This window comes from Balaenoptera borealis (genome assembly GCF_965194805.1).
Source record: "Balaenoptera borealis genome assembly, chromosome: 18".
NCBI classification, from domain to species: domain Eukaryota; kingdom Metazoa; phylum Chordata; class Mammalia; order Artiodactyla; family Balaenopteridae; genus Balaenoptera; species Balaenoptera borealis.
In genome coordinates, this window is record NC_138877.1 from 64208551 (window position 1) to 64235752 (window position 27202).

A 27202-nucleotide genomic window follows, 5' to 3' on the forward strand; every position below is an offset into this window, starting at 1 on the left:
CCCAAACACAGTAAGTTAAGCAAAATGAGAAGACAGAGAAACACACAGCAGATGAAGGAGCAAGGTAAAAACCCGCCAGACCAAACAAATGAAGAGGAAATAGGCAGTCTACCTGAAAAAGAATTCAGAGTAATGATAGTAAAGATGATCCAAAATCTTGGAAATAGAATGGAGAAAATACAAGAAACGTTTAACAAGGACCTAGAAGAACTAAAGAGCAAACAAACAATGATGAACAACACAATAAATGAAATTAAAGATTCTCTAGAAGGAATCAATAGCAGAATAACTGAGGCAGAAGAACAGATAAGTGACTTGGAAGATAAAATAGTGGAAATAAAGAAAAAAGCAGAGAAGAATAAAGAAAAAAGAATGAAAAGAATTGAGGACAGTCTCAGAGACCTCTGGGACAACATGAAATGTACCAACATTCGAATTGTAGGGGTCCCAGAAGAAGAGAAAAAGAAAGGGACTGAGAAAATATTTGAAGAGATTATAGTTGAAAACTTCCCTAATATGGGAAAGGAAATAGTCAATCAAGTCCAGGAAGCACAGAGGGTCCCATACAGGATAAATCCAAGGAGAAATACACCAAGACACGTATTAATCAAAGTATCAAAAATTAAATACAAAGAAAAAATATTAAAAGCAGCAAGGGAAAAGCAACAAATAACATACAAGGGAATCCCCATAAGGTTAACAGCTGATCTTTCAGCAGAAACTCTGCAAGCCAGAAGGGAGTGGCAAGACATATTTAAAGTGATGAAAGGGAAAAACCTACAACCAAGATTACTCTACCCAGCAAGGATCTCATTCAGATTTGATGGAGAAATTAAAACCTTTACAGACAAGCAAAAGCTAAGAGAACTCAGCACCACCAAACAAGCTTTACAACAAATGTTAAAGGAACTTCTCTAGGCAGGAAACACAAGAGAAGGAAAAGACCTACAATAACAAACCCAAAACAATTAAGAAAATGGGAATAGGAACATACATATTGATAACTACCTTCAATGTAAATGGATTAAATGCTCCAACCAAAAGACATAGACTGGCTGAATGGATACAAAAACAAGACCCGTATATATGCTGTCTACAAGAGACCCACTTCAGACCTAGGGACACATACAGACTGAAAGTGAGGGGATGGAGAAAGATACTCCATGCAAATGGAAATCAAAAGAAAGCTGGAGTAGCAATTCTCATATCAAACAAAATAGACTTTAAAATAAAGACTATTACAAGAGACAAAGAAGGACACTACATAATGATCAAGGGATCAATCCAAGAAGAATATATAACAATTGTAAATATTTATGCACCCAACATAGGAGCACCTCAATACATAAGGCAAATACTAACAGCCATAAAAGGGGAAATCGACTGTAATACAATCCTAGTAGGGGACTTTAACACCCCACTTTCACCAACGGACAGATCATCCAAAATGAAAATAAATACAGAAACACAAGCTTTAAATGATACATTAAACAAGATGGACTTAATTGATATTTAAAGGACATTCCATCCAAAAACAACAGAATACACTTTCTTCTCAAGTGCACATGGAACATTCTCCACAATATATCATATCTTGGGTCACAAATCAAGCCTTGGTAAATTTAAGAAAATTGAAATCATATCAAGTATCTTTTCCAACCACAATGCTATGAGACTAGATATCAATTACACGAAAAAAATCTGTAAAAAATACAAACACATGGAGGCTAAACAGTACACTACTAAATAACCAAGAGATCACTGAAGAAATCAAAGAGGAAAACAAAAAATACCTAGAAACAAATGACAATGAAAACACAACAACCCAAATCCTATGGGATGCAGCAAAAGCAGTTCTAAGAGGGAAGTTTATAGCAATACAATCCTACCTCAAGAAACAACAAACATCTCAAATAAACAATCTAAACTTACACCTAAACCAGTTAGAGAGAGAAGAACAAAAAAACCCCAAAGTTAGCAGAAGGAAAGAAATCATAAAGATCAGATCAGAAATAAATGAAAAAGAAATGAAGGAAACGATAGCAAAGATCAATAAAACTAAAAGCTGGTTCTTTGAGAAGATAAACAAAATTGATAAACCATTAGCCAGACTCATCAAGATAAAAAGGGAGAAGACTCAAATCAATAGAATTAGAAATGAAAAAGGAGAAGTAACAACTGACACTGCAGAAATATAAAGGATCATGAGAGATTACTACAAGCAACTCTATGCCAATAAAATGGACAACCTGGAAGAAATGGACAAATTTTTAGAAAAGCACAACCTTCCAAGACTGAACCAGGAAGAAATAGGAAATATAAACAGACCAATCACAAGCACTGAAATTGAGACTGTGATTAAAAATCTTCCAGCAAACAAAAGCCCAGGACCAGTCGGCTTCACAGGCAAATTCTATCAAGCATTTAGAGAAGAGCTAACACCTATCCTTTTCAAACTCTTCCAAAATATAACAGAGGGAGGAACACTCCCAAACTCATTCTACAAGACCACCATCACCCTGATACCAAAACCAGACAAAGAGGTCACAAAGAAAGAAAACTACAGGCCAATATCACTGATGAACATAGATGCAAAAATCCTCAACAAAATACTAACAAACAGAATCCAACAGCACATTAAAAGGATCATACACCATGATCAAGTGGGGTTTATCCCAGGAATGCAAGGATTTTTCAATATATGCAAATCAATCAATGTGATACAGCATATTAATAAACTGAAGGATAAAAACCGTATGATCATCTCAATAGATGCAGAAAAAGCTTTCAACAAAATTCAACACCCATTTATGATAAAAAATCTCCAGAAAGTAGGCATAGAGGGAACCTACCTCAACATAATAAAGGCCATATATGACAAACCCACAGCCAACATCGTTCTCAATGGTGAAAAACTGAAACCATTTCCACTAAGATCAGGAACAAGACAAGGTTGCCCACTCTCACCATTATTATTCAGCTTAGTTTTGGAAGTTTTAGGCACAGCAATCAGAGAAGAAAAAGAAATAAAAGGAATCCAAATTGGAAAAGAAGAAGTAAAACTGTCACTGTTTGCAGATGACAAGATACTATACATAGAGAATCCTAAAGATGCTGCCAGAAAACTACTAGAGCTAATCAATGAATTTGGTAAAGTAGCAGGATACAAAATTAATGCACAGAAATCTCTTGCATTCCTATACACTAAGGATGAAATATTTGAAAGAGAAATTAAGGAAACACTCCCATTTACCATTGCAACAAAAACAATAAAATACCTAGGAATAAACCTACCTAAGGAGACAAAAGACCTGTATGCAGAAAACTATGAGACCCTGATGAAAGAAATTAAAGATGATACCAACAGATGGAGAGATATACCATGTTCTTGGATTGGAAGAATCAATATTGTGAAAATGACTCTACTACCCAAAGCAATCTACAGATTCAATGCAATCCCTATCAAGCTACCAATGGCATTTTTCACACAACTAGAACAAAAAATTTCACAGTTTGTATGGAAACACAAAAGATCCCAAACAGCAAAAGCAATCTTGAGAAAGAAAAACGGAGCTGGAGGAATCAGGCTCCCTGACTTCACACTATACTACAAAGCTACAGTAATCAAGACAGTATGGTACTGGCACACATACAAGCACTTAATGACATCTCCCTAAATGAAAAGGTCACAAGAGAGCTGCAGTTCTCAGTCTGTAAAGTGAGGGCACCATTAACTCCCTCTCACCATTTTTATGCAAATTGGAGGTAATATGGATCTTATTGCTGGATGTCTCATAGGTTGGTAGCCATCAATGCTGTTATGATTACTGTCGGCATCTGTCTCATCTCCTGGGTGTATATATCAGTGAACACCCACTAAACTGCAGCTTCCTGAGTGCCAGCAGGGCCAGCTTTGTTGGGTGTACCACCTGAGTAGCTGTACAGGGCACACATTTAGAACAGCCCACACTTGATTTAATGCTCTGCTCTGGCCAGATTGAAATTCTTCATAGTTTTTTAACAAGGAACCCCACATTCACATTTTGCGCTGTCGTCTGCAAATTTTATAGCTGCTCCTGAAGGCACAGTTCCTTACTGGGTTTTGTAAGGCTTGTCTTTCTACATAGTAGGCTTGCGTTAAATGTTCGTGAATTGAATTGATGTTGCCACCAACGAATAATGACTGAACATGAATTCATTCACTTGAGGCCCACTTTCAGAAATCAAGGCTCTTACTGAGTTTGTCTCTTTGTGGATAGGCCTTTGGCCAATCACAAGAGTCGCTGATGGCAATGTTCATTCAAATAAATTCTGTAAATGTAGAACTGGATTGAGTATTTGCAGGATCTGTGTTCATAACTTCAGACAAGAAGATGTGTTAATTGTTAAAAATGACTTTGTGGAGCAGATTAAAGAGGTGCAAAAAATGTTAGCAAAATCACTTGAAAAAAGGTGGTTGCTAAAGTTTTTAATATGGGAACAGTTAGCAACTGACTTTAAATACTTCCTTGATCAACATAAAAAGGCATTTAAGTGAAAGGAAATAAATTATAATTCCATTAATCATCACACATTGTAGAAGTACCTATTATAAAAAGAAAATCCTTTTTAAGTTTTACTGTTCTGGACCTAAGCTTTTTTTTGCGGAAATAAAGAATCAGATTCTACACTTGATTTCATTTTGGAATATTAATGAGATTAACATAGCCTTAAATTTTCCTTTGACTCATTAAGCTAAAAAGTCGAAGTGCTAAAAATACATACTTTTGCTTCAAAATAGGCAGAAACGGATAACTGTGGAAAGGATTTCTTTTTTTAAAATTTTCACAGAATGTAACAGAGCAAAAGGACCTATTGGGTGAAATTTGAACAAATTTTAATACAGATTTGACTATACATATAAACACATGTCTATATTTGTCATGTAGCTTTACTTGTCAAAAAATATCTTAAAACTGGTACAGTCAGAGAAAGTATCAATAACATAAAATTTCACAGCCCCCTTTTAGAACTATGGCCTTAACATTTTGTAGGGAAATAAAGCTTTGGTTAACCTTGGCTCTGGCAGACCTCATTAAAATAACAGCCTGTCAGTTTCAAGTTTAAAATAACAGGGTTGTCAGTTTTATATGCAGTGGAACAATCTACAATTTTATTCTCTGGGAAAAAGAACGTGGGAAGTGCTGGAAGGGGCAGAAAGATTGGACAGCACTGCCATCTGGTGGCCATGGTGAAAGGCGGTCTCTAAATGCCTACAGGTGAGGCTGGACTTCTTGAAGGAAAAGGTGGAATGGTGTCGGGCTGCCTTGAACTTAATTTCTTTTGTATCAACTTTTTTGACAGTCCTTTGTCTTTAAAATGGATACACATTATAATCTCAAAATTACAGTACATCCATAAGAAACTCTCTGCTCTTCGGTAACCTGTAATCCCTGCATATCAATGACTTGATGCAATTAATTTTCAAGAGAATGACTCTTGTGGGGAATGGGATCCAAGAAAAACTTTTAACATATTTTCCTTTTTTAAAACTACCACATATCTGGTGGCTTGTTCCATGAGTATCTTGGTAGAAATTCATCGATCTGTTCGTATGTATATGATTTGTATACTTTTCTGGATGATTGTTATACTTCCATAAAAATATATAAATGTAAGCCGAAAAAATCTCTGCCACATAGACAAAATATTGGCAGATGTCACAAAACTAAATGTAACATGTTCCCATTTATATAAATGGAAGCAATTCTAGGGAAACGCTGGATCCCAACCAGACTTCAAATGTAACCTAATTTCAATCCAGTTCTTTCCTGGTGGGTACACTTTGGGCAGTTGATCAGGGGGATGCAGTGGAGGGCAGGAGAATGGCACCAAAGAAAAGGGATGAAAATGAATTCTGTTGATTGAAAGTACCACCTACCCAAAGAATTCAGAAAGACATACTGAACCCTCTAATGTTCAGCTAACAACCTGCCTTCAACTCATTCAAACAACTCAGCTCCCCCCCCCACGTCACTGGCCCCCACTCCCCGATGTGCCCGGGGAAGGACCTTAGACCTATATTCTCAGCATGGCAGCCAGCAGCCGCACGTGGCCATTGAGCATTGGAGAGGTCAGTAGACTGAACTGAGATGGGCTGTAAGCATAAAACACACACCAGATTTTGATGACTTAATACAAAAAGGAATGTAAACTATCTAATTAAAATGTTTCATATTCATTATATGTTGGTTTGGATGGCTTGGGTTAAACAGAATATATTCCTAAAATTATCTTCACTTTACTTTTTTTAATATGGCTCCTAGAAAATTTTAAATTACATTTGTGGCTCACATCGTATTTCTATTGGATGTTGCTGCTTTAGACGTTCATTGTTTCCTTGCCCAGAATGGACATTCTGCTATTTTAAAAGATTGTTCCTCTCCCACTAGAGCTAAAAAAGGGAGCTCTGACATCTTTGCCACTTGGAGGAGACCAAGGGAATCGGTCTAGGTTATTGGATGGTTAAGATGTAAAGGTGAAAGTCAAGTACTATGATGTCACTGGAGTCTAATCATAAGGGGAGTAAATGGCACCCCTCTTCGGTGCCCCCATGGGGTAAATTGGATCTTTAAGGTAACCAGATGGCTCCCAGGAAAAGGTAATTTACCTCCCAGGAGTAAGAACTTGATTTCCCAGAAAGAGCGCACTTTCGTCCCCCTGTGCCATCTGTCCCCATGGTGACGTTTCTACTCACTAAGAACTTCCAGCTCCAAGTCCCCTCGCAATATATTAACTTATTGAGCATTATTAAGTCTTTAAGAAGACAGCAGGGGGCAGGGAAAGGCAGTAGTTTCCCCATTTTGAAACCAAATTGTAGGGAAATGATGCGACTTTGCCAAAGTTACAGTTAAAGCAAACACATCTCCACACTCCGGGCACATCTGCTTCTCTCCCGTAATGAAGAGCCTTCACATCTATGAACTTTTACCACTCAGGGCCCCTCTGCCAAAAAGAGATCTTCCCAACCCTTCTACCTGTAGGTGCTACTCCTCCTTTAAGGCTCAGTTCAACTGTCACCTCTTCCTTGAAGACTCCCTCGATGCCACCTCCTCCTCAACAGTAAAACATTGACTTGACTTCTCGTGCCCTACAGCCCTGAAACCTGTGAGCAATTTATTATGCTTATTTATGTGTAAGTCTGTTCTCTCACTGGGTAGTAATTTCCCTGAAGGCAAGACCATCTTATATGTGACTGTGTGCCCAGTACATTGTAGACACTAAACTGATATGCGTGTGTGTGTGTGTGTGTGTGTGTCTTTAATTGAAGCAACTACCCATAAGTAGACCCTACACAACCATTTCTCCATAAAGTAGGGAGTTTTATAAGAGATGCCCCTCCCTAAGACAACAATTTATTTTGCAAGTAAAGAGATCTACAATTCAAATTTCATTTACAATTTAATTTGGAGACTCAGAATTTAGATTTGCCCTCTGCCTATTCTACTACATTTATTCATTCGTTTATTTATCCACTGGCTGTCTATTGGGTGCTGCCATAAACCAGGTGTTGTGCCAGATGGGACACTCATCTCCTAGGATGTGCTGAACATAAATGACAGAGGTCCTGCCCTGATGTCACCTGCAATCTGGGAGGGAAGATCCACAGTCCCAATGAATGGGGAAATCGTTATGACAGGAAAAACCAGAGGCATCCCTGTGCGAACATACAGGGGAGATCCTAAGTGGCCCTGGGGGTCAAGGCCCGCCCTAGAGAAGAGATGTTGAAGTTAAGACCCACGGAAGGAATTATTCACTTATCTTGTTCTTCTCTTCCTAGTGTATAGACTACAGGTCTGAGTTAGAGTTAATGGACATCCTTGGGTCCTGTGATTGACATTCTTGGTTGCATTTATTAGTATCTCATTCTGTTGTTCTTCAAATTCCCTTAGGCCTAAATCACTGGCAATTAAACTAGAATCAGTTCCCAATCAATCCGTGAAGGAAAAGGCAGAACATTGTGTTCTATCATGAATATAACACAATAGATGCAAAAATAGCATTTATTGTTCACCACGAAGTACAAGTCTACATAGTTAAGTATAAATCAAATCACACATGCCCAAAAGAGATTTGTATGCTTTTTGTCGCCTATTCCATAAGAGATTTAGGTCAACCCATCTCTACCCTAAATGGTTTTAGAATTTAAAGAAATCTGATTTCCACCCACCACTTGCTGAATATTTTTCTATGCTTCACCTAAATTACTTTGTGTGTACATCTTTGTGGGTCCTCTTGCTGTTGGATGGAATCATGTTTGTAATATCTTACTTAAGAAGGTCCTGCTCAATTACACCAATCTTGCATAAGCAAAAGGATATTTCTCATTCCTTGGTAAGTTCCAAATATCTGTAGTGGCTTCAGAGCAAAAGACCAGAATACACACCTGTTTCTCAGCTTTGGTGCGAAAGAATACAGCCCCACACATTTAGAATTAAATGATGGATCCTAAAATATTCAGGAATGCCTCCACTTGAATGTTTGCCATGCCTCCTCCCCCTTTTTTAATTAGCAGACATACTTGTAATGCCCTGGATTTCATTCCCTGAAGATGAAAATTCAACATTTTAAGAGTAACTTCAGGTGGTTATGAGCTTAACAGAATCACTGCAGTATCTCAATCACAGGTAGAGTTAGAGACTCTATATGGATTTTCTGAGTATCGTCAAAGATCCTATGGAGAGATCGCACACTTGAAGTAATAGTTGGCAAAGAATCAGAATTTTTTCAGCAAGACTGGATTTTCAGAACTTCAAGCTTTTTTCATGTTGGCAAAATTGGGCTATTAAATATATAAGCTTTTTCTGGCACTTTCCTGAATTAGTGTTAATTTCCAGGTTAGTCCCATACAAAGGGATCAGTCCAAGCCACTGCCATGATCTTGTTGGCTATATCAGAAAATTGAGGGAAAGTGAGGGAAATCTGCTTTTCGAGCCGCAAAGAACTTCCAAAAGTTTTCATTCAATAGTGATAGAATAAATGATGGTGGGAGCAGAGGTCAGTCTTTAAATATCCAAACTGCTTTATAACTGCTAGAAATACTGAATTCTTTCTCTTCATTTGAGCATGCCTCTGAGATCTTCCTATTCGGCATCATAAAGACCACATGTCTAATAACCTAACTTAGAATCGGCACTTGTCACAATTCATGCTCTAGATCAGGGAAAGCTCCATGGGATGTCTGCACCTACACTGCCAAAATAATGCCTGAGAAGCAATAGAGACCAAAGGTAGCAATCAAGGAAGACAGAGCTGGTCTCAAAAGCTGGGAGCAGAGAGTGAGAGAGCAAAGGTTGGACAGACCTAAGGTCAGAAATGAATCAAAAGGAGACTTTACCAGGTGATGGGCAGAAAAAAACAGAATCCACATAGATTGCAAAGGAACAAAGCAAAGCAAGAGGGAAAGTTGGGAGCTCCATCTCAATGCCAGTCACAGGAGGAGGAGAAAGAACATGCTTATGCTTCGTAGTCTAGCCTTGTCCGTGAAAACCCCCGGAAATGCTCGGAGAGGGGCAGTGACTTGCTTTGGGTCAGGCAGCAAATCCCAAGTGCTCTTCATATTAGCATTGATATCTGTCATTGGAAACATTTAAACTGAGTCTAAATGAGTATCAATGCTCTAGAAGTGTTGGGCCATGAGAGCTCTGCTGAGCCTCTATTTTCCGTGATTCAGTGATAAAAACCACTTCTTGAAGTTCTTTCTATTTTCAGTCTTGAGAAGTAAATAGTGCCACAATTTAGGTACCCACTGTGCAAATACTTTGATCGCATGCATTTCCGCGGACCAAACGTCTTCCTGCTTTTTTCTTTTCACTCTTGAGTTCGAGATTAGTTCAATGTCAAACTGTGCCATCTCTCAAGGATGTGTAGAACGCGTACTACCCTTTCTTGCCTAAGTTATAATACCGTTCAGGAATGAGGCACAATCAGGACATTAGGTATGAGCGTGAAGATTTGAAACTTCACTGTTGTTTTCTTAAGATCTGCCGCAAAAATCTGACCTGAACAGCAGAGGAAGAAAGTGTTTCCCATGTTTATTCCACTTTGAGGACCAGTGTTTTGCCAGAAAAAAGCTCCATCTGTCTTTTCAAGGTCATGCCTTTAATATAGTGTCATCCTCTAGCCGAGAAACTCTAAACCTGAAGCCAAAGGGGATGGTGCAGACTTTCAAATTTTTTATCCAATTCCCAATCCCCGGAGAAACTTGACAAAACTAAGCAGTGTCTTTTTGAACCTTCAACGATTCTCACTTCCTACCAGTTTTTTCATCCCTCTTAGTTTTTCCTACAAAACGCATATGTGTTTATGTCCTTGGCAAGTAATGTGAAAAGCACCAATCCACAATAGGGAGACTATGTCACGTGGTAACAGATAAGAACGTGTTGTTGAATTCCCTGGGAATATCTGAGAAAGCCCAGAATGCAAGGCTGGTTTTAGATTGTCTTGTGACCCAAGCCCTCAGCAGAGTGCTGGGTGACAGTGTTGTGTAGCCAAAGTCTGCTTTGGGTTCACTGATAAACTGCATGTAACAGGACCCTGCTGTGTCATCCCCAAGACCTATTTAGAAGCTTCCAGAAAAAACAGGTGTCACAGGTGATTTCTGCAAGCATTCCAGAACCTACCAAAACATTACACGATAGACAGGGACAATCTGAGACCTGAAAAATAACACCAAAGAGTTTCACAGACTCAGAACAAATGGAAAATTGACGTTCTCGTGAATAGGATGCTAAAAGCCGTATCAGAAGAATGGACTTGAGTTCAAGCTTCAACATAAATTGAACAAGTAGATTAAGCATGTCATGTGTCTTCAGCCTCTTCGTTGAACTAAAGGGCATCAGTAACCCCACTTCCTTAAGAATATGAGGAAGATTGTATTCACAGGTATTTGGCCCCATTAGAGAAATTAGCATTCCCTCTGAGACACTGGAACTTTAAATACTCTACTCCAGACGATCTGGATGTATTGTCAAGTGAGGAGTCGTGAACACGTGCATGCAGACCATCGTTTGAGCACTGGAGGTGGATACACGGCTTGAATTCCAATACAGGTTGACACCATGAGTTGAATGACTTGGTGCTATAAGAAAAGAGCATTCTTCTCTAGAGTAAAGCCAGATGAGGTCACCGTCTCTGAAACCGGATTATTAAACTTGCAGGTTGAAAAAATGGTATCATGTACCATTTTTTAATAAAGGCTGCCTTTATTTCTTGAAACAGATTGTTTTCCAAAGCTAACAAATGACGTTCAGCCTATAAAATATTCACATAGTTTTTTTTTCACCCCCTCAACTTGTATTATTTAGTGTACAGCCCTTTAAATATTTACCATCTTTTTTCTAAAGATATGGTATATATTATTTACATCCAGTTACATTATGTTTCCATACAGATGACATAGGTACACTGGAATCTTTCTGAAGTTGTGAGCAGATAGGGCATCCGGCCAGGTACACACCACAGGTATCCAGTGAAGTGAATTCTGGTCTCGACATGATTGAGGGAAGACAGCCGGGGGTCTTCTGACAGTTCACACTTCACAGGCAAGATCCAGAGGATAGAAAAGGTCCAGTGTAGATGGGCCTCAGGTAGCAGATAGACAGCCATGGGCAAAGTCTCTTGGAAGAGATCAAATATGCCCCATCAAAGAATCCATATAGAACCAAAGGTAATAACAAAGTTCAAAAACACTCCCAGTCAAAATTTAACAGGTCACTTGCTTAGAAAATCAAAGGGAAGTTACTGGAAACGGTATGTCTTTATAAGGATTGTAAAGGCTGTCTAAGATGGGATTCATTCCATTTTTAGTTAAATTCTCATGGCTTTTTCCCCCAAGCCCAGATTGCCTCTGAGATCTCCAAGGTTCTTCCATCTTACCTGTGTAAATTACACCTGGAATGACATTCAAGAAGGCAGGAGACTAGAATCCTACTTAGAGGATTGGAGGTATCATCTGAGATCTCCCTCTGGCTCGGGGGTAATCAGGTCAGGGGAAAGCACTTTTTTTCAGAAAGTCTGACAGAATGTGCCCATGTCTTCCTTCCTCTCCAAAGGAAAGTCCAAAAGGCAGCTGCTGACAGATAATCGATCATTTTTGAAATCTTACTTCCCTTAGCAGATAATTGGCAATACTGTACATGTATTTATTCATTGAACAAATATTCCTTAAAAACCCAGGACATGCACAGCGCTGTTTAGCAAATCTCCACCGTGGAGCAGATATTCCCCTGGAGTCAGGAAAGCACAGAGGCACCTTAGCAAAAGGAGGAGCTAAAGACCAGAGTGGTGGCTAAAAGCGATGACTTGCACGTGGATAAAATCAGCCCATCGTTGGAGGTGAAAACTTGGGAGGACATGATACATTTTTTTGCTTTTCTCCCTCCGGATAGAAATGACTAATTTCCCAGCTTCCTAATAGTCCCCATGGCAGAGTTCAGCAGCCTCCCAAAAGCAAATATCAGCAAAGCTTTATTTGCTTGGGAGGGAATGGTTTTCCTCAGAAAGGAAATTTCAGGACAAATTGATGTCAGTGCCCCCAGAGCCCTTTGCTTATCCATGACTATCCTATTTGCTCTGTGTCTGATTACCCGCCTCTAGCCAGGGATGCTAGGAACCCTTCAAGAGCAATAACTATGTACCAGCCATGTTTGTATCCCCACGGGGTAGCAGAAAACCTGACTTACAGAAGGCATATACGAAGTGTTGAATGGATGAATGCTAGCAACGAAAGCCTTTTTTCTTATTTAACCAATGTATTGGAACTTTTTCTAAATTATAATACACTTCCCTATCTCATTAAACTGATTTCACTAAATGTTTTTGCTTGCTGAGTCAGTGATTCAAAATATATTGTGTCAATCCCTGTGCTATAGACTAGCAAGCTCCGATTTTTTTTGATCTCACATTTCTATCAGCAAAAACTCAGAATCATAGACACCCAGTATATTTATAACTATTTTTGCATAAATTATATATAAGCAGTGCTGAACTAATATACTCTGTACCTTGTGAGATGTATGCAAAAAATAGAAACTTTTGAAGAGTGAGATAAAATACAGAACCTTTATTATTTTTACTCTGTAATGTGGCAGATGTATCAAGAGTGAGGGAAGTATCATACCTGCCATTTTACTGTTGTTCACTTGTGCTTGCACTGTTTGAAAAGAAAGAAATCCAAAGTTTCTTTGCAGAAGTCATTTTCAGTCACTGGCCCATTTAATGAATTAGTTAAAACTACATAATCTAGCCCATAAATGCATTTAACCAGCACTTATGAACTGGGATAGATTTCAATACCCCAGGAGCCAGCTAATGAGGGGAGAGGAAGGTGCCATTTCAGGCCTTTTCCCAATGTCTACTCTCACTCTTCCCATGGGATAATTGAGAAATGGCCACTGCTACAAGGACTGATTGAAGGCACATCAATTGGTAGATAGATGAAATAGTAGGAAGGCTTAATTCCCCTTATATTTTTATATTTAAAAAATAGAAATAGAAGTTCTAATGTTTTTGTCTCGAATCACACTGAGTCATCTTACCCACCCCTAAGGACGTGCGCACCACCGCACCACCAAACCAACACACACAAGTTGGAGACCATAGCTATAGACAACATCCCTATCAAGCCTAGTGGTTAAGAGTAACAATTCTGAAGTCTACATTTGAATTTGAATTTCATCTCTGCCATTTACTAGATCTGTCGCCATTTTTTTTCACTTCTCTAAACCCCCATTTCCCAGTTGCAAGCAGGGAGTAATACTTTAGCACAGAGTTTTGAAGATCGAATGTAAGTGCCTTAGCTCAATGAAATCTCCCAGTTAGCCCTCAATTGTTTTGAGTCAGTTACTGCCCTAGGCTGAATGCAGCAAGGCTCTTAAACACCATGTGCCCTGACAATAAAGTCTTATTTCTTTTCCCAACTTTCTGTTATTTTTAACTTTTTCAAATGACACCGAAATGGTTGGGAAAATAATAAAGTTAACATCCGTGTATTCTTTGTGTAGATTTAATCATGGTTGACTTTCTTGCTACTTTCAAGTAAGTCTAAGACAAAAATAACACTTTGTCTCTGAATACTTCCTTGTGAATCTTCTAAAAGCAAGGATAGTCTCCTACACAACCACAATACCACGATTACACTTAAGATATTAACAGGAATTCAGTAACATCATCTACTACCTATATTATATTCAAAATTCCTCAATTATCTCAAAACTCTCTCTTAACCCTCAGTACCCACCTCCACATCCAGGATTCAGTTAAGGTCTTCACATAGCATTTGGTTGTTATGCTTTTAGAGTTTTGTTTTTGTTTTTATTTTCATTTACAAAAATCTTCCTTTCTTTTTCTCCCTCTTCTTTTGAAGAGTCAAGGCCAGTTGTCTTATATAATATCCCACACACTGGATGTGTCTGATCATTTATTTATGGTGTTACTTAGTTTATACCTCTATCGTTAATATTTCCTGTAAACTGGAAGTTGTTAAGTCAGAAGCCTGATAAGATTCAGGTTAAATATTTGGGGCAAGATTACTTTTTTTTTTTTTTTTTTAAATACAATTTCATCTGAAAGCATTATTGAGTTAATGGCAGTTGTTTGTTTTGTGTTTCTTTTTTTTAATTTTTAATTAATTAATTAATTAATTTTTTTTTCGCTGTGTTGGGTCTTCGTTTCTGTGCGAGGGCTTTCTCTAGTTGTGGCAAGCGGGGGCCACTCTTCATCGCGGTGCGCGGGCCTCTCACTGTCGCGGCCTCTCTTGTTGCGGAGCACAGGCTCCAGACGCGCAGGCTCAGTAGTTGTGGCTCACGGGCCCAGTTGCTCCGCGGCATGTGGGATCTTCCCAGACCAGGGCTCGAACCCGTGTCCCCTGCATTGGCAGGCAGACTCTCAACCCCTGCGCCACCAGGGAAGCCCGAGAGTGTAGTTTTTAAGCTACCCTAAACATTTGCTGATTGTAAGCTACTCCTTGGAAGGTCATTACTTGTGGATTTTTTTATGCTCTGAAACAAAAGTAACATCACACTATTGAAGGATGTGTACCAGGTTCTTGGATTCAGCATTCTGGTCATCTTCAGTACTTACTGGTTAACAGATATTTCCCATGACTGAAATCTCTGTCATCATCAGAATCACAAATAAGCAAGGGTCAAAAACTGTACAATTCTGTGTGTTCTAAAATCATGAAGCCAGAGCCTATGCCAGATGCCCCGCTACCGCTCGTAGAATTGCTCAGTAAATTCTGAATTTAGAAGAAGTGCAGAAGGATAAGAGAAGCCATTGCTCCTTTCCCTCTGAGAACTGGCTGCTGTTTCTAATATAACTTTGTTTCTGAGACAACCATCTAGTTAGAAAAAGATTTTTATTGATAAGATATTATTCATCTTTCTTGTATCAACATTCAAAATTCAGCAATCAGAACATTTTTCATCAGGAAAGGAGGACTGTGGTAAAAGCCTAGTCCTTAGCATATTTTTTCCCCATTTTTCAGAAGTGACATTTCACATATAGGTGCCAAAAGTGAATTGGGGTGGGAAGAACAGGAACCTTTGGAATTTATGGTTATTATAGAAATTGTAGAAATTATGATCTGACTGTCTGACCGGAAAATAATCTTGTATCACGTCCTAAAGAATCATGGGCTTTTTTCAATTAAAAAAAGCAGCAATACACACACACACACACAAAACTGTACAATTCTGGAACTACAAAGAAATATGACTGGGGACAACATGAAAGATCAGAGATCTTTTATTTCTTTGTGTTTCCTCTTAAACCTGACAACAGATCTTTGGGATTTTTTCTCACATCTGTACTCCATCCACAGTAAACACAGAATACTTTGTTTCCAGAAGCCACTGATTACAAGTGTCAGTGGTCCTCCCTTCTAGGATGCTGTATAGCTTTGCTAGGGCTGTCATAATGAGGTGTGGGCAGCTTAAACCACAGAAATTTATTGTCCCACAGTTCTGGAGGCTAGAAGTCCAAAATCAATGTGTCAGCAGGATTTGTTGATTTTGAGGGCTGTGAGGAAAGGATTTTTTCCAGGTTTCTCTCCTTGGCCTGTAGATGAATGTTTTCTTCCTGTGTCTCTTCACATTGTCTTACCTCTATGCATATCTCTGTGTACAAATTTCCCCTTTTTATAAGGACACCAGTCATATTGGATTAGGGCCACTCTAATGACCTCATTTTAACTTCCTTACCTCTGTAAAGACCCCATCTCCAAATAAGGTTTTATTCTTGAAGTACTGAGGGTTAGGGCTTCAGCATACAAATGTTAGGGGGACATAATTCAACCTATAACAGAGGCATTTCAACCATCCACAGATTTTCCCAATGTTCATGTAGACAGAATAGGAAATAAGGGTTGTGACTGCATGAAAGTAGATTCTAATTATGGAGCCAAAATTGTACTGAATCTCTCTCTCTACCTTTTCCACAGACGAAAAGTCAGTGCTGAGACTGAAAGCACTAAAGATGCTGGTACTAAGCTTCTCCCGGCCATCCATCCACAGGGCTGTGGATTTTACACTTGCTTGTATTTGTAATGACTCTTCTATCTGCTGCTAGAGATTTTTAAGTGGGTTTGGATTGCTGTCCAAGAGTGTGCTGTGTGGGCTTGTCACTTGGTCCAGTGCAGGGGTTACCAGCAGCTGAATTAGTGACAATATTCATTTCTTGCAGAAACAAGTAGACCTTTGGGGAAAGTGCTGTATCTCTTCGTGCATCCTTTAGGTGCATTTATCTGACATCCAGGCATATGAATCCTAAAGAATATATTGAAGGTGTTTGCAATAGAGAACACCTATTTCTCCCAGCTGGAGAGGGACCTGAAGCCAATTGAGATGCTTCAGAAGTTTTTACTTCAAAGGATGGGAGGACAGAAAAGATGGAAAACCAGGAGCCAATTACCTGAGAACTCTCTGCTGGAATCTAGAGGGAGATGGAGAAAGGAAGAAGGGAGGCTTTCCTGGGCAACAAATCCTGCAGGATGGTGTCTCTCTTAAAGCTGATGGAGAGCCTGTGCTAGTCCTATAGCAGACTCTCTAACCTTCCCCTGAGTTGCATCCTTGTGTAGAAGCGGACGACGCCTGGGGAGAATGTTCACTCTCTTTCCTTGCTTTCTTGATCAGGTCACAGACATAAAAGAGAAACTGAAGCTCTCTAAAAAGGTCTGGTCGACATTGCCCTACACCATCTGCAAGGACGAGAGTGTGACGGCGGGCACGTCCAACGAAGAGGAATGTTGGAACGGGCACAGCAAAGCCAGGTGAGGGTGGCTCGCTGTTCTTATGGATGGGGCATTGCACATCTAGCCTTGGAAGGCTCTCCTGGCACAGTGCTGCAGACCTGTTTATGCAAAAAGCAACGGAGGGTGGAGGGACAAGTCGTCACTTAGTGACAGCTGTTCAGAGTGACAGGTTTGATGGGCACCTGGGAGCACTTACTCTCAAGGTGCCATTAAGCGTGGAATCCTTGTTCTGAATGCCTCGCCTCTGGATGAGGACAGAGGGATGGTGACAGATGCCAGGATACAGACATCCTGAGAGCACAAAGAGCTTTTTATGTTCACTTACTGACTTTAAGATAGCAGAGCTATTTTTATCCATAGTTAAATTTGCACAGCTTACTGGGTTTTTTCTATCACAAGTTAAACAGGAAGTGAACATTCAACTGTAATTTTTTTCACCCTTGGAGAAAAAAAAATATCGAAGTCTCATTGAAAGGGTTAGGGAAAAAGAAAATGACAGACAGACAACCAGGAAAGCGTTCTCACAGTTTCCGTGCCTTGAAAAGTCCTATTGGAATCTCCTGATGAGAGATGGTTCTGTTCTTATCCTCTGCTCTGCTGTCCCATGCTACTGCCACTTGGTATGGAATTTCTGAATTTCTTGATTCAGCCCAGAAATGGGCTTGGCCTGAGTTTTCATGGGGTGGAGAAGTTGGACGGGAGAACTGGCTGGGAGTTGGCAGGCCGGGCAGCCCCCAGGAGAGGAGTCTGCCTGAGCCCTCCCCAGTGGGGATGCAGGTGGGCAGAGCAGCTGGTAAATTGCACTCAAGGAATCTTGGGGGATCAACCAAGAGGTGGAGAACCTAAGAGTGGGGACTGTCCTGGGGCGTTATTGGGCGGTTTCAAGCATATGAAGTAGCTGTGATGAAAAGGGAACAAGAAGATTCATGGATATTAAGTTCAGAAGAAGCTGCAGAAGGAAGGGGTGCAAGTGAGGTGCTCACTGGGTGTAACTTCTTACACTGCTGAGTTGCATTTTTTAGCATCTATTGGTAATGAGATTATTAGCCATACTAGAGAGAGCTTAGCAAGATGAAAACAAGACAGCTGTAGAAAAAACTGTAATCATTTCAAGTTACCCCCAAATATCAATGTGCACATCTTAGATCATGAGGGTCCAAGAGGCCGTGCATGGTGTCAACAGCATTCTCCTCAAAAATGCTTGGTAATTTATCAGTGTCCGACCTTTCAGGAAGGAGACCTTGGGCCAGCAAATTCAGCTGTGAATTAACAGCTTCCAATGTGTCTTTTCCTAATGACTGTACAAAAAGACACTGTAAAGGATGACCAGGTGGCCTAATGTATAAAGTGGCTGATTTTCCGAGCTGCTCTGTTGCCCATCTGTGTTTACCTTTTAGCCTTGGCTAAAACAGCGGCTGCGTTTTGAGCTACATTCCCGTGGATATTTACACAGGTTACTGGATATTAGCGCATATGCAGTGTCTTACAAAAGGAAATATAAAAAAAGGCTTTGGGCAGGGGACTGGGGAGCAGACTACATTCCATCAAGAAAATGAATGAGGAAGGTAAAGACCATTGAAGTTAGAGCAAAAAGAGACTGCGATGGTTCAGCCAAGTTCCTCACTGTGTCAGGAACCGAGACAGGGTAAAACGTTAGTCTAAGGTTAGCCGACTAACAAGGGTGAAAGCTGAAATTTCCCAAACCCTAGAGAGTATTCTTTTCACTTTAATACCCTGACTCTAGAACAAATGACAGATAAATACTGTTCTCCCCAGGTTAGAAGAATAAATGAAACAGAGTATTTGCTCTGCAAAAGATTTAGTGGGTCTACATTTGGTTCATTCAGTTCATCAGCAATATTATTAAGCACTCCCTCAACCCAGGCACTGTGCAAGGTTCTGTCCATTAAGTACTGTGTGATGGCAGTGGTGTCTGTCAGTCAACACATGAAAAGGCACAGTGGCTTGAGAGAAGACAGTGGATTTTGGAACTTTAAACACCCTCCTGTTGGACTGTAGGTTGGGAAAGGACCGCATAGGTGGAGACACACCTGGATCAGTACTCAGGGACCAGATTTGAATTTTATCCTGAGGTCTATGGGAAGCCATTGGAGGATTTTATGTGTGCGAGGGAAATCATCAAACTTAATGTGATAAAAATCATTTGCATGAATATTCCAGAATTTAACCCAGTGTATCATTAAAAAGATAACGCTGTCAAATATTTGTGACTCAAATTATATTTCCATTGAAAAATTACAATTTCAAGGGGTTTTTTTTTTTAGTTCCTTTTTATTTCTTCCACTGGAATGGAATCTTAATATTATAACTTTATTTATTTATTTATCTATTATTTTTGGCTGCATTGGGTCTTCGTTGCGGTGCACAGGCTTCTCATTGCGGTGGCTTCTCTTGTTGCGGAGCACAGGCTCTAGGCACGCGGGCTTCAGTAGTTGTGGCACGCAGGCTCAGTAGTTGTGGCTCGGGGGCTCTAGAGCGCAGGCTCAGTAGTTGTGGCGCACAGGCTTAGTTGCTCCACAGCACGTGGGATCTTCCCAGCCCAGGGCTCGAACCCGTGTCCCCTGCATTGGCAGGCAGATTCCCAACCACTGCACCACCAGGGAAACCCTATAACTTTATATTTAATAACAAACATTGTAAGTAGATAACCAATAAAGATTTGTTGGATTAAATTTAATTGAAGTTTTCTTCTCATCCAAATATTAATTGATCGAGGAACACACAAAAGAAGTTTTCATTAAAAAAAAAAAATTCCACTGAACTATTTTGCAAGTTAAAAGATCCGTTGGTAACGCAGGCAACCTATTTTTTCCCTATTTTTGAAGTATGGCCTTTCAGATGATAGACCTTCTTAAATGTTTAGGAATGCTTGTAAAAAAGAAAGAAAGGTTATTCTTGTCATCCTGTGAAATAAAAGAACCAGAACCTTTATTTAAAAACAAAAAAAATCTATCAAGTGTTCATAGATATGGAACAGCGATGTCTATTAGCATTGATAGAGATTGTCTGGTGTTTTAAAACTCAAGGCTGTTTTAAAACAGGGATGAGGCTGCCGGTCACCCAGACATTTCTCCCTTTCTTTGTATTTTATCCATCTGATTTCTTCAGCCAGTCTTTGCAGCCCTTTTATCCTATCTAAGTATTTGCTCAGACTTGTCTGCCATTATTCATATTTCTCCTGATTGTTTTCTGCGTGCAGCTCCAGGCTCTCTACCATACTTCCTTGATTCAGAAGCATGCCTATTTCACATGCTAACATTTCTGAAATCAAAACGACTCCTACAGTTGATATGTCCCTTTACTCCAGTATGTATTATTTTCCCAAATAGGTGTTAGTAAATGAATATCACCCGTTGAAATTAATGATGACTTGAAACAAAACAGGATACACACAGATGCGGCTGTGGTAACCACAGGGTGCAAGCTGCTGTGTTGAGATGACGGTCAACGGTATGTGAGTAATCGTTCCCCCAGAACATAAACCCACCTTCATCCCCTGCTCCCACCTTTGCCCATCTCTGGCAGGTCTCACTCTGCTTCAGTAGCGGAGCAGGTCTGGAAACAGGAGGTGAGGTAGAAGGAAGAGACTGTGCCCTCTGAGGGGAGGAAATTGTGGGCGCACCGATCACCCTGTCAGCACGTAAATCTCCATTTACAACAAGACCAGGTGGTCAGCAGAGGCCCTTCCCTGCTTCTCCTTCCCTTGCCAACCACTGGGACAATTTAAAGACCAGTGCAATAATGTCTGTGAGAATAGGTGGTAAACTCTAAAGCAGTGCTTCTCAAGTGTACAGGCTAAAATCTGGGAGATCTTTCTTGTTAAAAATGCAGAGTCTGATTCAGTAAGTCTGCGGTGGGCCTGAGACTCTGCATTTCTAACAGGCTTGCAGGAGATGCAGATGCTGCTGGTCCGGGGACCGCACTTTGAGTAGCGAGGCTCTAAGGCAGAGTTGCCAGATTTAGCACATTAAAAACAGCAGACACCAAGTGGAACACACTTACACTGAAAAAAGGATTCATTGTTTATCTGAAATTCAGATTTCACTGGCCATCCTGTATTTTATCTGGCAGCCCTACTTTAAGTTCCTATTAATATGTAAGATGTTCCCTTTTTCAGTTCAGGTGCAAGCCTCAGGGAGCATGTTAACGATTTGTCTGTCTGGGAAGAAAACTGGCAACTGTCCAAGCTGACATTGCTGAAAGCCCACTTCCCTTCTCTGGGATGCTTAGGAGGGAAGACCCCACGAAGGCTGACTGTCCTGGGGGAGAGGGACACTGCGTGCACATCCTGGAAGTGATGAAAAGTGTGGCTACAGATGGGAGGAAAGAGGCATGTTGCTGTTGACAGCTCGGCAGCCCTGAGGACTGGCTCGTGGGTCTTCTTTCCCACCCGCCCTGGAGTTTGCTGACTCCAATTCTACCAAGAAAGGATGGTTTGGGCAGCTCCTGCCAATGAGCTCAGAACCCATGTCAAAGAATTTACCTTCTGTTCACTAGCACAACCAACGAGCTGTCTGTCCTCCAAGAGTTCCAAACCATTTCATGACACGCATCTTCCAGCTGGAAAGAAAGCCACAGCAAATCATTCTTCTGTCCGTGAATCCAGGCTTTAAAACTCGCAATTCTGCTGCTGTCAACCCTCCTAGGAAACCACTCTGGCATTTGAGGGAGCCATGTTCACAACTTAATTTTATAAGAATGCATTGCAATTGCATAGTGTATTATATTTGTCAAGCATTTTCATATACTTTCACTTAATATGGCAGCTTATGAAACAAATAAGGTAGGAATTATCCATATAAATATAAAAATAATTATATAAGCAATATAATTCTATATACTATATATATATACATATATATATATATATATATATATATATATATATATATATATATATGTATATATATATAGTAGCTAAGTGACTTGCCCATGATTACACTGCTGGGTCCCAAAGAGATCTCAGGTGCCCTGGGTCAACCTCTGTGCCTTTGACCATGTCTTGGTGTCACATCTCTTTGAAGTACCTAATGCCACAGACAACTCCAGCTCAAAAGTCTTCAAGAATTTATAAATCCACTTAAAACATAAAGTCACAGTATGTTTTGAAAATTCCAGTTTGCAGTCAGGAAAAAATGGAGAGGGAAAAAGTAATATACGTTAAGAACTTTAGAAAACTGTACTTAAAACTTAGATTTTTTTTTAAACTGTGGTAAAACATACACAACATAAATTTTACCATTTCAGCCATTTTTTAAGTGTACAGTTGAGTGGCATTAAGTACATTCACATGGTTGTGCAATCATCACCACCATCCATCCGCAAACATTTTTATCTTCCTTAACTAAAACTCTACACCCATTAACAATAACCCCCTACACCTCCCTCCCACCAGCCCCCGTCAACCACCATTCTACTTTCTGTCTCTATGAATTTGACTATTTCAAGTACCTTACATAAGTGAAATTATACAACATACATCCCTCTGTGATCGGCTTACTTCACTTAGCATGATGTCTTTAAGATTCATCGATGTCAGCATGTGTCAGAATGTCCTTCCTTTTTAAGGCTGAGTTATTATATGTATAGACCACATTTGTTTATCCATTCATCTGTCAGAAGATACTTGGGTTGCTTCCGCCTTCTGGCTGTTGTAAATAATGCTGCTGTCAACATGGGTGTACAAATATCTGTTTGAGTCCTTGCTTCCAATTCTATTCGATATATACTGGATATATACAGTGGAATTGCTGGATCGTATGATAATTCTATTTTTACTTTTTTGAAGAACTGCCATACTGTTTTCCAAAGCGCTGCACCATTTTACATTCCCTCTAGCCATGCAGAAGAGTTCCAATTTCTCTACGGTCCATTGATTCTGAGCCCATTGATGGTAGTGCCCTGTGTCGGCAATGCCTGCTCAGCTGACCCGGTCACTCATCACTCATAGCAAGCTCCACAGAAATCTCCTCCACCAGGACTCCTTCTGGGTTGAAGGCTTCTCGTTGTATCCTCACCAGGCAGAAGGGGCTGGGAAGCCCTGTGCAGCCTCCTTTATAAAGGTTCTAGTCCCAGTCATGAGCACAGAGCCCTCTTGATCAAATGCCTTACCTTCTAATACTATCACCTTGGGCATCAGGTTTTCAACATGTAGATTTTGGGAGAACACAAACGTGCAGATCATAGCAGATGTGAAGATAAATAATTCTGCAAAACTGTTGAAGATTTAGACCCTACACATGGTCTTACAAAATAGGAGGTAACCAAAATGGGGAAGCTATGCTTGACTATTCCCGGATTCCACTCACTTTCCACACCACAGCATGAGGTATTGGCAAACAGTGACACCCCTCCAATTTGTCCTCATTTCTGGGTTCTCCCTGCCCCATGTAAATGTGCAGCCCGCCTCAGAACCTGGACTCTCTGTAGCAAGATTCTCCTCCCTTTCCATGTCTCCCAGACTATGATGGTGCAAAAATAGAATGCCCTCAAGCCAAAGAGCTGGTGCAAAATCTAATAAAGGGGAGAATATTATGGGCTCAAAGATGCGTCCATTCTTGCAGGATATGAGCGTTATGTAAAGAGATCAAACAAGAGAGGCAACAAATAAATGGGCTGGTGCTGAACTGGGCTTCCATTGATTCCCCCAGGCTGCACTCTGGACATCCACAGATTTGGCCTCAGGATGTACCCCTGGAGTGACAAAATGGCCATTTTCTTTTTCAACTGTGTTTTTCGGTTTAAGTTTCCATATTGTTTCTAAAGTTTCCCTTTGAATACACTAAAGGAGAAAAGGTTCTTGAGGACATGGGTGCATTGTTACTTGGTTTTATTGTAAGTAGCTGAACATCAGCAGGCACAGTTTGAGGCTGGGTTTCTTTGGCAGTCTTGTATTGTTCCTGCGTGCTCAGACTCCCAAGGGTGGCATTCCCATGTAAGCTATCGCAGTCAGCTTCTGATAAATGAGTCTCGGCTAGCTGTGCCGTGCGCACAGCGGCTGAAAGAAACAAAGCCCTCCTCTGACTCAGCATAGGTACAGCAGCAGGGACCATTGTCCAGAAGGTCCAGGGGCAACACCAGAACCCATGGGCACCTTTCAGCCCCTCTCAGCTCCTGTGCCAGCAAAGGCTGGACTGCCCTTGTATTTTTTATTCCGATGGGCTTTACTGATTAGGTAGAGCTCACACGGCCCGACACATATAATTGAATATCAATGACAGTCAATCCAATGTCATATTTTAGAACTTCTTATATCAGGAAGACAATCTCAGAATCTAACAGAATTTTATTGGTATACCAGATATATTAAAAGGCAACACAAACATCACGCTTTAGTGCAAAAATAAAGAAATATAGTTCCATGACTATTTCATTTCAATTAGGACATTTTTTAGGGCAGTAAATACTGTGAAGTTCTATGGAAAAGAATTTGCAGTGCGCTCTGTGTGCTTTATTATTCATTATGTAGTATACATCATGAAGTCAATTTTATTCAAGATATGGATGAAGACATGGAGCTTATTCTGGGACCTCTGATTTAAAATGGGTAAACTGGGCTTCCCTGGTGGCGCTGTGGTTAAGAATCCGCCTGCCAATGCAGGGGACACGGGTTCGAGCCCTGGTCCGGGAAGATCCCACATGCCAGGGAGCAACTAAGCCTGTGCACAACAACTACTGAGCCTGCGCTCTAGAGCCCGCGAGCCACAGCTACTGAGCCCGTGAGCCACCACTACTAAGCCCGCGAGCCACAACTACGGAAGCCCGCACACCTAGAGCCCATGCTCAGCAACGAGAGAAGCCACCGCAATGAGAAGCCCGCGCACCGCAAGGAAGAGTAGCCCCGCTCTCCGCAACTAGAAAAAGCCCACGCGCAGCAACGAAGATCCAATGCAGCCAAAAATAAAAAAATAAAAAAATAAATTTTAAATAAATAAACAAAATGGGTAAACCATGCAAGGCAGAAATAGAGACACAGATGTAGAGAACAAACATATGGACACAAAGGGGGGAAAGCGGTGGGGGGGGCGGTGGTGGTGTGATGAATTGGGAGATTGGGATTAACATATATACACTAATATGTATAAAATAGATAATAAGAACCTGCTGTATAAAAAATTTCAATTCAAAATAAAATAAAATGGTAAACCCATTCATGCACAAATACATCATGCATAAGATTTCAACACCTGAAATATGGCTTAAATGTAAAAGTTTCTTTGTGTGTTTCTATTTCTTCTTTTGGAGGCTGATGGATAGAGCCTTTGGTTTCAGAAAATTGGAAAATAACCTGCGGGAAGGGGAAGAATTTTAAGCATAAGTATATTGTATGAGAAAATGTAAATAGGAAGGACAAAATAGAGGAAGGGAAGTTTTTTTGGCTTTCAAGCAACACTAAGAGAGGCTGTAAAAGAATGATAATGATAGCAATTAGGCAGGGCTGCTCCAGCCTATCAGATGCTTGGCCTGGATGTTCTGACTCGCCTTGAGATCCACTCTTCACCCCTCCACCTTGGTCTGTGCCCTGCAGGAGAACCTCTACAGACTGCATCACCTGGGTATCCTTTCCTGTTGGCTTCCAGTTGGGTTCAGCCAATGGGAGGCACCAGCCAGAGGTCAGAAGGAGGGACTAGAGAGGTCAGGGTATCACTCCCTCTGCTCCCTCCCTGAGGGGCCTTGGTTTGGCAGTTGCAGTGTCTTCTGGCTGCATTCCGTGGTTTCAGATCTCATGCATTCTGGTAACAGCTCCATCCCCTCTGGCCCTTCTGCTGTTGCCAGCCCCAGGGTTCTTTGCCACATTGGTTGGTTTCCTTCAACCCTGTTCACACCTTTGTAAACAGTCTCTTCTTTAAACTCTCTTTATTGCTCCTTTGAGTGTGCCATGTGTTTCTTACCGGGACACAGACAAACATAGCGCCTTTGTAGGAATTAGAAAAGGATGCCCAGATGGGAATATGAAGGTTTAGTATACTATTGTCTCTACTTTGGTGCATGCTAAAATTTTCTAAAATAAAAAGATTCCCGCAAAAGAGAAGAAAAGGAAAGGAAAAGGAAAGAAAACGGCACCCCTTTTGGTGGATGGTGCCCTGCACGGGCACTCGGGCTGGATTTCAGCCCCAGCTCTCTCCCGCAGCAGATGACTTTGTGCAGTGCCCAAAATGCCCTGCCGAACTTGGAAGCCCTACAAAAAAGTGGGCAGATCCCTAAAAACTGGAAAACATCTCAAAGAGAAAGTGAGGATTGACCTGGGTCTTTAACGATATTTAAAACTTGAATGGGAAAGTTCTTTGCCGGCAAAGATAAGATGGATCCAGGGAGAAGATTCCATAAGGCAAGGAGGGTACCTTGAAGGGAGTGTTGCAGCCTAAGAAAGTAGACAGGAAGTGGAGATGGGCTTGGATTGCTGAGCCATAAAGTGTGAATTGTAGTTTCTGATCAACCAGGCAATATGGTGCAGTGTTTGGGCACGTGGGCTCTGAAGTTAGACCCATTAGCTCTGTGACTTTGCACAGTTACTTATCCTCACTAAGTCTCAGTTTTCTGTGATACAAACGGGGCTGAAATAGTACCTACCTCCTAGACTTGCTGGGAGACTGAAATTTTTTAATGCGTGTGAAGTGTTTAGCACAGTGCCTGGCATTTAGTAAGCACCCCATAAACATTAGCTACTATCATCAAGTTTTAAACAGAAGAGTGACATGACGAAAGCAATATTTTATGAAGGTTAACCAGACAGCTTGTGCAGGTTGTGCTAGAATGGAAAGACGAGGACAAAGAAATCCATTTGAGGCTGCTGTAGCAGTCTGAGCTCCAACGTTCCAATAAGGGGCACCAGAAATGGGAAAGAAGCCAAAGGTGCAAGAGCCTTGTGAGAAGAGTAGGAGGACTGCCACA

The 27202-nt window shown here is 40.7% G+C and overlaps 1 protein-coding gene across 2 annotated transcripts in view; it reads left to right on the top strand.

The window, feature by feature from the left end:
- GPC6 (glypican 6) overlaps positions 1-27202 on the top strand; it is a 1053117-nt gene that overhangs the window by 1017425 nt on the left and 8490 nt on the right. For both annotated transcript variants that reach the window (XM_082366026.1, XM_082366027.1), the window contains exon 7: positions 17172-17308. In XM_082366026.1, the coding sequence (XP_082222152.1) occupies positions 17172-17308 (137 nt within the window). The remainder of the gene's footprint in view (positions 1-17171; positions 17309-27202) is intronic.